This window comes from Schistocerca nitens, chromosome 7, assembly GCF_023898315.1.
Source record: "Schistocerca nitens isolate TAMUIC-IGC-003100 chromosome 7, iqSchNite1.1, whole genome shotgun sequence".
NCBI lineage: Eukaryota > Metazoa > Arthropoda > Insecta > Orthoptera > Acrididae > Schistocerca > Schistocerca nitens.
In genome coordinates, this window is record NC_064620.1 from 312,121,358 (window position 1) to 312,133,617 (window position 12,260).

The following is a 12,260-nucleotide window of genomic DNA, read 5'->3' on the forward strand; positions in this document are numbered from 1 at the left end:
ATTAACATCCCCGATGTCCATGGCTTTGCTGTTATAGGACAGTTCCTTTCCCAACATGAGGCTGACTGACTCCAAACCTACAACCTCCTTCCTGGTCACCCATACTTCTCCTTTGAAGGCATCACCTGGATACAAATCTGTGGTATAGCAATGGACACCCACACAGCACATACTAACCTAGTCATGGGCCATCTAGAGGAATCTTTCTTAATAATTCATATTCATTGATGACATCTTCATGATCTGGACTGAATGTGAGGACACCCTATCCACATTCCTCCAGAACCTCAAAATCTTCTCCTGCATTTGCTTCACCTGATCCTTGTCAACCCAACACCCTAGACATTAACCTCCACATGTTTCTCATCATGCCCTGAAATAAGAAATATCCTCCCCTCCCCTCCCCTCCCACAGTGATATTCTGCCACCCAGCCAACCTATGAAATATCGTTATCCGTCCCTACTCTACCCCTGTTCAAAAACCCCTTGCCTGACAGTTTATACCCCTGCAAGACCTGTCCTATACATCCTCCTACTACCACCTACTCCAGTCCTGTCACTGGCACTTCTTTAACTGTCAAAGGCAGGACCACCTGTGGAAGCAGTTATGCCATCTACCAACTTAGCTGCAACTACTGTGCCGTATTGTATGTCGCATGACAACTAACAAGCTATCTGTCTACATGAATGGACACCGCCAAACTGTGCCAAGAGAGAGCTGCCCTACCCTGTTGCTGAGCTTGCCACCCAATAAACAGCCTATGCCACCTGGATTCTTCCCATGGACCCCAGCTTTTGTGTAATGTTCATTCGTAAGAGCTCCCTGGTCTCAACCTTCATACCTGCTACCCTCCACCTGCCTATCCCCTTCACTGCTCTCACTCGCATACAGTGCCCTTTCCTCTTCACTGCTCCCACTTGCATACAATGCATACTCACCTGGATGCTCCCACAAGGAGCACTAGCATCTTCCCCCACCCCTACGCTTCTATCCCTCCCATTTGCCATCCCGTACACCTCTTTGTTACCCCCACTACACACCCCATCCATATTGCTCCTCATGCCGGATGCAATTGCATCTTAGTGCCTATGGACAGTGGCCCTATGTATATTTTCTTCCAGTGAAGGACGTTGTCCAAAATCTGACACATTTCTGGTATTTTTTCCCCATTGTGTCCATCTGCGAATCAATGCCTTCTCTGTGTGGTGAGTGGCAATCTATTCTTTCCATATTATTCTAATTCCATCCTGGGCTTTCCACTGTTTTATTTCTCTCTGTAATACCGCTACTAAACTTTAGTGGTTTGTGCTGCATATTACATCTTGAACCAAATACCTTTGCAAGGAGACCAAGAAAATATACAAGTGTACAAGAAAAGCCCTTTATTGATAACATTGCATTCTAGTTTATAGGGTAGCATTACATAACAATAAAAGCAAAATGTGATTCACGCACACTACCCAATAAAGCAATAAAACTATGTAAGCAAATAGTGCATACATATAAAAACATGTGCAAATATTTAAAATGACAATGCTATTTGACACAAGTCAAATCTACCAGTCAGTGACATATCTTTGTCAAAATTAGGCCATTAACTATAATAATCTCTTTATCACATACTCATTTCATTCCAATATTTGGGAACCTAAGACAGCACATTTGTTACAAATACCCACAATTTATAACACAAAAAATATCTATCAACTGCAATTGTGTGTAATCTTTCACATAATTTTTAGTGTTTTCTTTGGTTACGATTTATTTAAATTAAATATCTTCATCTTGAAATAGTGAAATTACTGAAATATATCACCATACATTCCAGAGAGAAAAAGTAGATAAAGTAAAGTAAAGTAAAGTAAAGTAAAGTAATTTAATAAATAATTTATCATATTTTCAGTATGGACAATATTAATAAGACATTCTTACACTAAAAAGTGCTTTTTCACACAGAAAGACAATTGTTTTGACTACTTATGAATTGTGTGTGCTACTTTCTAAAAGATGTCTATGTGATAGCAGCACATAACTGTATCTACATAAAAAGATGCATAAATTTTTCCCCAAGAAGAAAAATGCACTTAGAACCAGTGGTTCCATTTTATATGCTAATTTGGTTCATTGATAAGAGCAACAGATTTTGAGTTTTCTCCATATAAAGGCCACAATTGCTATCAACCTTCAGCAACAGTTCTCTTCATCTCAAAAACTCTCTACCACACATTTCTCGCTGTCAGCAAATGGAGATATGGGCTAGAAAGACTATCACTGAACACTGATAACGTTTCTGTATTACCCCAAACTTGTTCTCTTTGAAGGTCATAATGGGCAGTAGAATATCCATAAACAAAATTATTATAACAATTTTTGGTAACAGATGGTTAAAAAACAATAGTACTATACTCCAATAAAAATTACTTTGTGATTGACAGACTGTTGTGGTGGGGGCAGTGTTGCCAGTGTGCTTCACAAGGCGCCACATATAACTACAAAAAAAGACAACACAGTTTGCATATGGCACTGGGCCCCTGCCACCTGACTCGCTGAAACGTGTCACAGCGTGGGACATAGGTTTCTACTCTTGAACTGCCATACTGAAAAAATAGTCACTAACACATTAAAGTTTCAAAATTCAGATTATGTAAACATACCATACAAACTAAATGACAAATGTGTGCTTTAATTCAATATTTTACAACTTGATTTTGTGTCTTACAGTAAATCCAGATGTAAATACACAGTTTCTTTGATCAAACTAATTTTGTGTGATGAAGATGACAGTTTCAGACTGTACTTCAGAAGTATGGAATGAAAAAATAAAGATCAAAGACAGACACAAACACAAACATTATTACACTGTGTATTTTGTAATCTTGTGCATGGTAACATAAGGACATCTGCTGAGAGACTGTGGCCCTTTATAGTGCTACGTGGTGATTGATATTACATTGTTATCTGAAATCAGAATCTGACAATCAAAGCATAACCCAATTTAAATTTTAAAAATAGTAATATCAAAAATACTCATGATACAAGTGGAAAATCCACTTACTAGTTGCCTAACAACAGCAACTGGCATAAGTCACAGACACAGTTTAAAAATATGATTAAATATTGAGCAGAATTTTTAAAAATTTCATTGGGATATGCAACAGATAAAAGGCACAAGCATTGCAAAGAAGTAGAAAGTGCTCCAAAACATGGACATGGCTGCGAGATCAAAATTAAACAAACAAACAAACAAACAAACACTTAAATGAGATGAAAAGACGGGGCAGGGGGGGGGGGGGGGGGACAAACAACTAAGAGAATATGATAATGTAGAATGTAAAGAAAAGTGAGAAAGGAAGAAAATTGCTTTAATGCAGAAACAGCAACTGTAAGCACTCCGTCTTCAGGCCACAAGTGGCCCATCTGGACCATCCGACCGCCATGTCATCCTCAGTTGAGGGTGCAGATAGGAGGGGCGTGTGGTCAGCACACCGCTCTCCCGGTCATTATGATGGTTTTCTTTGACCGGGGCCACTACTATTTGGTCGAGTAGCTCCTCAATTGGCATCACAAGGCTGAGTGCACCTCAAAAAATGGCAACAGCGCATGGTGGCTGGATGGTCACCCCTCCAAGTGCCGGCCATGCCCAACAGCGCTTAACTTCAGTGATCTCATGAGAACCGGTATATCCACTGTGGCAAGGCTGTTGCCAGAAACAGCAACTGTACTGTATTATAAATTCATACAAGTTATCCTTTCTTTGGATATAGTATGTTACAGACAGTGCTCATCTAAAGATGATTTATGAACACAATGCAAATAAAACACGTTTGTAAATATGAACAGAAACTTTAAAAATCTGCATGCTTGCCCAGCCCCCCACCACCTCCCTCCTCTGACACTCAATTGTAAGTGATAAACCCGCTATTTGAATAACATAACCAATGAGTATGCTAAACCTTTCCCCTACAGCTGGGTACCTGCAACCTTCCAAAAGTTGATATAGAGACTTAGGCAGATGAGTAAATTAGCTAACTTTTAGTGGTTTCCTTTTTCCCCTTCAGACTGTTCTAATGGTCTAAATCAATTTAATTTCTGTAGCAGCTTTACTTCCATTCCTCTAAGCAACACACAATTATTATAAAGCAATGAAGGTTATTTATCAATATTTCAAAGGCTGTAGAAATACTTTGGCCAAAATAAATGCTGCTGGGAAAGTTAACAATAATGAGTAAGCATCAGCATAACAACAGCTACATTCAAAAGAACAAAAATTATACAGTACCAAGGTAGATGTGATAAAATAACGAATAAGTGGATGAAATCATTGGAGGATGGAATAGATTTTCATCTTTTTGTATAAAATCTGACAAATAGGAGATATAGAACTCTAAATTTATACTTGCAGATGACAAAAGATTCACCATTGTAATCAGCAATTAATTGTCTGCTGAAAAATTTTGTGTCACCATGATGGAAAACTCTTTTTTAACACGTTGACTGCTACACACACAGTGCCGGATATTTCATTGCCAGGCCAGGACAGACCATAGCATCAGGCATGAGGCTCTGCTGTGGCTGCCAGCAAGCGCACAGTGTCAGGAGTAATTCTGTATTATAGCTGGTGGTGGCCTTGTGGCATTTAAAGTGGTAAGTACAGAATAACTGAAGTGTTGGTATCAATGAAAGAAGAAGATAAATCTGTTGCCTTTCTTTGGGTGATGTTGCTTAGTATGATTAACAGTAATGAAATTGTTGACCACTTAGCTATAGATGCTATGGAAGGAGACATTACTCAGATTAAAATTCCAAATATGGATTACTTGGACTAAAATCTAAAGTGCAGACTGCAAATGAGTGCTAACTAGAAGACTGACAGACAACATGAATGGAAGCAGACAACAAGGCACAATGGCAAGAGTCATGTAATTCATCTACTTGGCTTCTTTAATAGCTAGACTCAGATTTAACAATGGGCATTTTCTCAAACATCTGCACATTACACAGACTGCTTCTTGTTTGGTGGAGTACAGAAGAACTCTCAGCATGTCTTTTTTTGTCTGTCAAGGAGGACATGAAAGTATGACTGACTGACTGACTGTTCTCTCACACAAGCGAGTGAAGTTTGGTCATCTGTCACCCCCGTTTCTAATGGCCATTTTAGCAATACGGGAACACAGAACTTACAATACACTCTGCAGATACCGACATCTAATGCCAACATAATGGAGACCATGTGTGTAAAAACATACTGTTAACAGCAATGATGTGTAACAAATCAAAGTTACTGATGGATCTGTTGCTAAACAATGATTACAATGGGGATTATTTGTTTATCACCTGTACTAATAAACAATAATGTTGAAAATGTTGTTGAAGAACAGTTGGAAATACACCAGATGAAAAATCTTACTGGAAGGAGAATGACGTTGCTGGGACGTATCCTACAGTGTTTCAGGATTAATTAAATTGCTCATAGGGCAAGAAAGCAGCAAAGTCTGAATATGTAATAGCGTTTATTGGGGATATTTATCATACACTATACAAAAGAGATAAGTAGAGGAAATTAAGATATTTCACTATACACTGCTGTTTGTTTGGAGAAAGAGACAATTAGGAAGTTCAGAATTTGGTATTGTGTTAAGAGTGGGATCTGCTGAAGTAAGTAAGGAAAAACACAGACCGAAATGAATCTGAAATATGTACTTTACTTTATGTTTGTTTGTCTTCTGGTGTTACTCTAGTTATTATTTTTGGTCACTAGCAAGGCATTCTTCTTATATTGAATGTAATATTAGCTCGCATTTCTCTTTCATACTCTGAATTAAGATGTTAAAATCGTATTAGAAGAATATTTTTATTGCATTGTCACATATCATCTCCTCTTGACATAATGTTAAGCTCTCATGAAGCTATTAAATTATGGCTTAATGATATACGTGATACAAGAAATTAATATGTATACAGTATATGCTGGAAATAGTTATAATGGAAGCCTATATAAAGAAATGGAGATATGCAAAACAAAGAAATAACACATCAAAGAATGGAAAATTTGAAAACATAGCATGTTTTTAATGTGTTTTAAGTTATTAGAATTTACACTGAAAAGTGAAACAGTGACAAAAATTAAAAAAACTACGGGGTGGGGGAATAATAATAATAATAATAATAATAAATAAATAAAAATAATAATAATATTAATAATAATAAAATTAATACTAGTAACAGAGACAGGTAAAATAATAATAATAATAGATAAAAGAATAATAATAATAATAATAATAATAATAATAATAATAATAAAACAATGTTCCTGGATTCATTCTTGTCTATTAATTTATATTCACGAAAGGCCAAATCTACATTTCCAATCGCCATTTTTAGAATGACATTTACTCGAGCACTATGCAGTACATACAAGGCAAATGCAAACTGCATGTTCTCGGATTTAATTTTGAAATGGAGAGAGAAAACAAATTACAATAAATAAATGAACTTAATGATGCGAAGAAAATAAAGTTGTTACGACTGTTAATTGGGGGGAGGAGTGGGGGGGGGGGGGGGGAGGCACGTGAACCATAATAAATAGAGTAAAATTACTATTTTTCTCATTATACAGAGGGCTCTCTTAAGCAAGTTTGGATGCACGAAACACAGATTTATGTGCTTAGGCTTCTGCTATTATATAGAAAGAGAATTCTTTTTATAATAGCTTCTCCTAGAATAAAATAATAAGATTAAGCTACCAGCTTGTACAACAATTAATGTTCCATGTATTTTTGTGTGGTTTTAAAAACAAGTAACAGGTAAACAATGCAAATTTAGGACACCCAAAAAGCTGTTTTGAAATATATTTCAGTTTCAATAAGTGAAAGGAAAACTTGTGGCCACCAGCAAATGAAATTGTTTTCTCCAAGTGAGATGCTTCCAGAATAGCGTCCTATAAGTGATCACTTCAAAGAAAAGAAATTTCTTACATTGTTAATAATGAGCAAGAATTCCTCAAACAGGACAAGACACAATGATGACTGTGCATGTCTGGACTACATTAAAAGCTGCAATAAACAGCAAGTATAATTGTCACTACTTTTTAATGTATTCATTACTGCACTGTATTACAACAACAGTACATATGTTTTGATATTATTAACAGAAAGTTACAAAAAATGGACGGAGACACATTACAAGACTGCAGACCATCATTTTATATTCTTTAATAAGCCTGTAACATGGCTCTTGCATTTAAAATTCTAACACTGTGTAAAAACTGCAATCAACATAAAGTATGTACAGAGGGCACAGGGTGTGTGTGTGTGTGTGTGTCATGATAAGCTTTACAGAAGATATGCAGTGAAAAGATGACACAAAAAACGAAGTATTGGATACTACTAAAATCACAAGAATTCAAGTACAAAATATAATGTTTGCTACCAACAAATATCATGACAATTTCTATCTATACAGAAAAGGTTTTTTTTCACTGAGTCCTGTATTGTTTCATATGGCATACTCTGCACTTTAATTGAAATGATACATGAAATTAAATTTTTTGAGAAAAATTCTCAGCTACTATCACTAAAATATAATGAGAAAAAACCAAATATAATTATGATTTTTTTACATACCATATTTTGTTACAAGGAAAACAAACAATTATTTGAGAGTAATATTTGACATCAGAAATCTAAATCCCAAGAATTGTCTTTTGAAGGTATAAATATATTTTGTACTGTTACCACTGTGCTTTACATGTATGTTCCAAAATGCAAAAGCAAATTGAAATTAAAATTCAATATAGGTCTATGCACAAGCAAATAGGTCACAATTTTGTTTTTTTCTCACATTTTAGACTCTCTAACTACTATTAAACAAATATAAAATATTTCTTGTTTGTACACATTATTTACAATTAATAAATTAAAAGTGATAAAATAAAAGAATCAGTGATAATATTATAATTATGGCGATTTCAAGTGCAAGATTTTTGTACAAGAATACTGGTAAACATTAGCATAATTTGACAATTTAATGTACGATTATAACACACAGCACCATCAGTTACCTAGAAAATGTTTCAAAAACTGAAGTTTGAAACAAAATCTATCTAGTTTAAGGAGGTAGTCAAATAGATAATAAAATTAAAATTATATAAAATATTGTACATCCTATACATTGAGTATTATCAGTGGTACCACATATACTGTGTACAAAAGAAGGAAAAAGATACCGAGTCCAACAGTAAATGTGCAGTACGTCCACAGCCATTGTCATTTATTTAATTCTCCTCTGTATTAAAATTTATAGTTAATCACATACTGAACTAACATGTCTTTAAGTATTTGTATATAAACTACGACTGATCAATGCTTCCCTGAGGTGAACATTCATCTTCTACTTCTGGTATTACTGAGTCTTCCTCGAGCCTCTTCCGCTCCAATAATAGTTCCTGGCGCTTCTACAAAAGCACGAGACAAAAATCGCAATTTATTTAAAATCTCAGTAAAATTTCTATACAGTAACACAAGCTGCACAATTTAATAAGCCAACAGTTACCAACAGCACCTCCAACTCCCAGCAACAATAGGCAAACACATGTTTATGTAAAAAGATAAAGCTTAAAGATGCTGAATCAGGATCCTGAATCAGGATGGCCGGACGTGGATTTCCGAAGCCCTATGAATCTTGAAATTCATTGTCTTTGTTTTTTCTCACCAGAGCTATTGTTAGTCTATTAGAAATTAAAAATTTTCAGTAAAAATAAACATCTGAAGAGATGGGCAGACGAAATTGCTAACTCTCAATTTTGTAAGCATGAGCATGATTACACCATTACGTGTTATATTTTCAATTGTGCCACATACTGCATTATATTCATGTTCTTGCCTCTGAATTTAAACAAAGAAATAATATCCAACAACTCAAACTGACGCTTCTTGGACTAGCACTTTCTTCTACCTACCTCTTCAGTTTTTAGGATCATGTTAGTATAAGCAAATCAATCATTTAGAATGTAGTACAATCATTTACCATTGTAGACATTCAAGATTTAATTCCAACCTAAAGCTTTCAAGTTATAACTAGAACACTATTCAGTAAACAACTGAATGTTGTTCTGGTTTGAAGTAGCTCTGCATCCTAGTCTCTCTTTTGCATGCCTTTTACACCTGTGCATAACCAATACATCCAACATACATTTGAACCTGATTACTGTAGTCAAACTTTGGTCTCCATCTACAAGTTTTAGCCCCCACAGTTCTCCTATTACCGGTTTAACTATTCCTTGATCTCTCAGGATGTGCCCTGTCGACTGACCACCTTCTTCTGTCAAGTTGTGCCGTAAATTTCATTCATCGCCAAACTTGCTTAGTAACTCATCATCAGTTACTTGACCTGTGCATTTAATCTTCAACATTCTTCTGTAGCACCAAACTTCAGAACTTCTGTTCTCTTCTTATCTCAATTGTTTATCATCCTGCTGCACTAGTGTCAGTCCTAGTCGAGGGAAAGGGAAATTTTATCAAAATTCAATGAGGGCGCAGTTGGGCAATGAAATCTAGGGCCGCTGGCAGAGTGTGGTAACAGTCGACAGCCAGCAGGTCAGGCAAGGTAAACATGGCACTCGCGGCTGCGGAGCTGCAACAGCGGTATTGCACGCACGATTTGTTTTGATTGGAGCAACAATGAGGCAGGAAACTGCAGCGTTGCTTTGAGTTATTGCGATGTATGAGGCGAGGCACTATGCCAGAGCCAAGAGTGGCGATTAGTAAGTGGCGGATGTGTGGGAATTTATCCCTGCCAAAGTTTCTGACACTACGGCAGAAGCGAGGGAAAAGCCAGTATAAGTAGGCGGGCAATTTTAGCTTGGGTCAAAAGTTTGTCTGGTCAGTCGAGCATCAGGACGGACCTATGCTGGTCTTCGCTTACAGGAGCCAGTCTGGCAGCAGCGCTGCATCAGCGCCAGAAACGGTGGTGCGTGTTGCCATCCGGCAAGCACCACTAGCGGCATGTTGCACCACAGTGTCCAGGAGAGCATGGGTTCGAGTCCAGTCCTACCCTGGGAGCAGCAGCGGCCCGAGGGCCACATGTGACCAGTACACCCACCTTCGTCCCATGGTCGGACAGAGCTGGCCAAACGGGGCGGAGGGCGGTGAGGTCCAGGGGGTTGGGTTGGGTTGTTTTGGGGGAGGAGACCAAACTGCGAGGTCATCGGTTTCATCGGATTAAGGAAGGATGGGTAAGGAAGTCGGCCATGCCCTTTTCAAAGGAACCATCGCGACATTTGCCTGAAGAGATTTAGGGAAATCATGGAAAACCTGAATCAGGATGGCCGGACGTGGATTTAAATCGTCGTCCTCCCGAATGTTAGTTCAGTGTGCTAACCACTGCACCACCTCACTCGGTCAAGGTCCTAGGACTGAAGCAGTCTCCGGAATTGCGGACAGTGGAGCAGCACCAGACCCAACAACCTGGCAGGCGGCGACCAAGGGAGCACGGCCTACTTCCATCAGTGGGCGGCCTTGATGATGGCAGAAGCGGCATCGGCACATCAGGAGTTTGCTGAGCCGGCTGGAATCACGGGACAGCGCGGGCAGCATGCTGACATTACGCTTCACCCATCGAGTACTGTCAATTAGCTGAATAAATGAATGTTACAGAATACTGCTCTATCACTCTGCACTGAGACTCGACGCTCTTGAAGTTGCTCGGCCTCCTGACAAAATATGGCGCAGTGGGTCCCGGCTTCAGCTCTGCCATCTGGAGTCCCGGATTTGGCACACCGACCCCACAACAGTGGTGTCGGAAGTGGTGCCGGTTAGAACGCTGGGACCGGATTTCCAATCCCACATCTTATGTCAAGCAAGTAGCATTGAAGTGTGCCTGTGTGGATGGGTAATTGAGGTGTTTGGTTGCATTCATAACTGTTGGTCTTGCACTTCTTGTTACGTCTTGTCGTTCGGGAGGTGTTCGTCCTTACCAGTATAAGGAGGAAAGCAGGACTGTTCACCTGCACACGAGCACGATGTGGAGGGGTGAGTGATATTTGCTTTATGGTTTATGTGTCATTCTTCTGGTAATTAGGATGGACTTTTTAAAGGTGTCTTTTTTAGGGCTGGAGGGGCCTGTAGATTTATCTGGATTCAGGGGAAATGGGAGACATAGCGCCTAAGCGATGTAATTTTTGTAACCTGTCAGGCCACGGTTTACCGTGTACAATGTGGGTTCCAAAGAATTGTTTTATTTGTAAGAGATTTGGTCATTTGGCGCGCAGTTGTTCAGAATGTAGATGGGCGATGATTCGCCACAAGAACTAGAAAAATATGAAGAATTAGCAGGGAGATTTGAGGCACTGCGAGTAGGGAAAGGGATGTCGGGTGAAAGTAAATTACGGGTCATGGAGTGTCACAGACCATTTGACCCAGCACTGATTGACGCATTTTCCGGTAAAGCAATGGAGGATGTGTCGGTATTCCTTAATGACATTATCACAATAGCTGAGGCCAATGGGTGGTCAGATGTTGTAATGTTGAGAGTGGCAAAGTTACGCTTGATAGGGGGTTTCCAAGTCATACATATTGTACCATGAAACGTTGAACAATGTGGGGACATTCTCGGAGCTTCAAGCTGGGTTACACCAGAGGTACCAAAAACAGAATAGTACCAGGTTTTTTCGTGAAAAATTAAGTGCATTAGTTATGAGGAGCAATGAGACTGTGGTTTTCTCAGACAGGATTCGAAAACTGAAAGCACAAATGTTCGAACTGTCACAGAATAGGGAGACTAATAGAGGGCTGTTACAAGAGGCCGAGAACAGGGCATCAGATGTGTTTTTGCGGGGAGTACAGCCAGAGATGTCATGTCAGGTGAGAACGGAGAATCCCAGCGATCTTGCGGCGGCTATAAAGATTTCCGCATACTAAGAGGAGGTAGATTATGCAACGAAGCAAAGGGTGGAGCATAGAGTTCTGGCAGCGGAGATTAAGTGTTTTGGTTGTGGCCAGGTATGGCACATTAGGAGGCAATGTCAGCGTCAGTTGCGGTGTTACTCATGAGAGAAAATGGGTCACCGGCAGTGAACTGCAGGAGTAAAAGTGGGGGGGGGGGGAACCTCGACGGCAGCAGCTGTTAAATGAGAACGGGATTGTTTAATCCATCGGAGGGCGGTCCCGGTCAAATAGGTAATGCGCTTGTAGGTGCACAGACGGAATGCTGCTTATTAGGTTTGGTGAACAGGAGGGAACAAAGGTTTCTGGTTGACACAGGG

General features: G+C 39.0%; 1 protein-coding gene across 1 annotated transcript in view; it reads right to left on the reverse strand.

The window, feature by feature from the left end:
• Positions 1 to 7,851: 7,851 nt before the first annotated feature.
• LOC126194821 (trifunctional nucleotide phosphoesterase protein YfkN) overlaps positions 7,852 to 12,260 on the reverse strand; it is a 202,068-nt gene continuing 197,659 nt past the window's right edge. Inside the window, exon 13 of the mRNA XM_049933147.1 lies at positions 7,852 to 8,453. Within this exon, the coding sequence (XP_049789104.1) occupies positions 8,349 to 8,453 (105 nt within the window). The 3' untranslated portion in view covers positions 7,852 to 8,348. The remainder of the gene's footprint in view (positions 8,454 to 12,260) is intronic.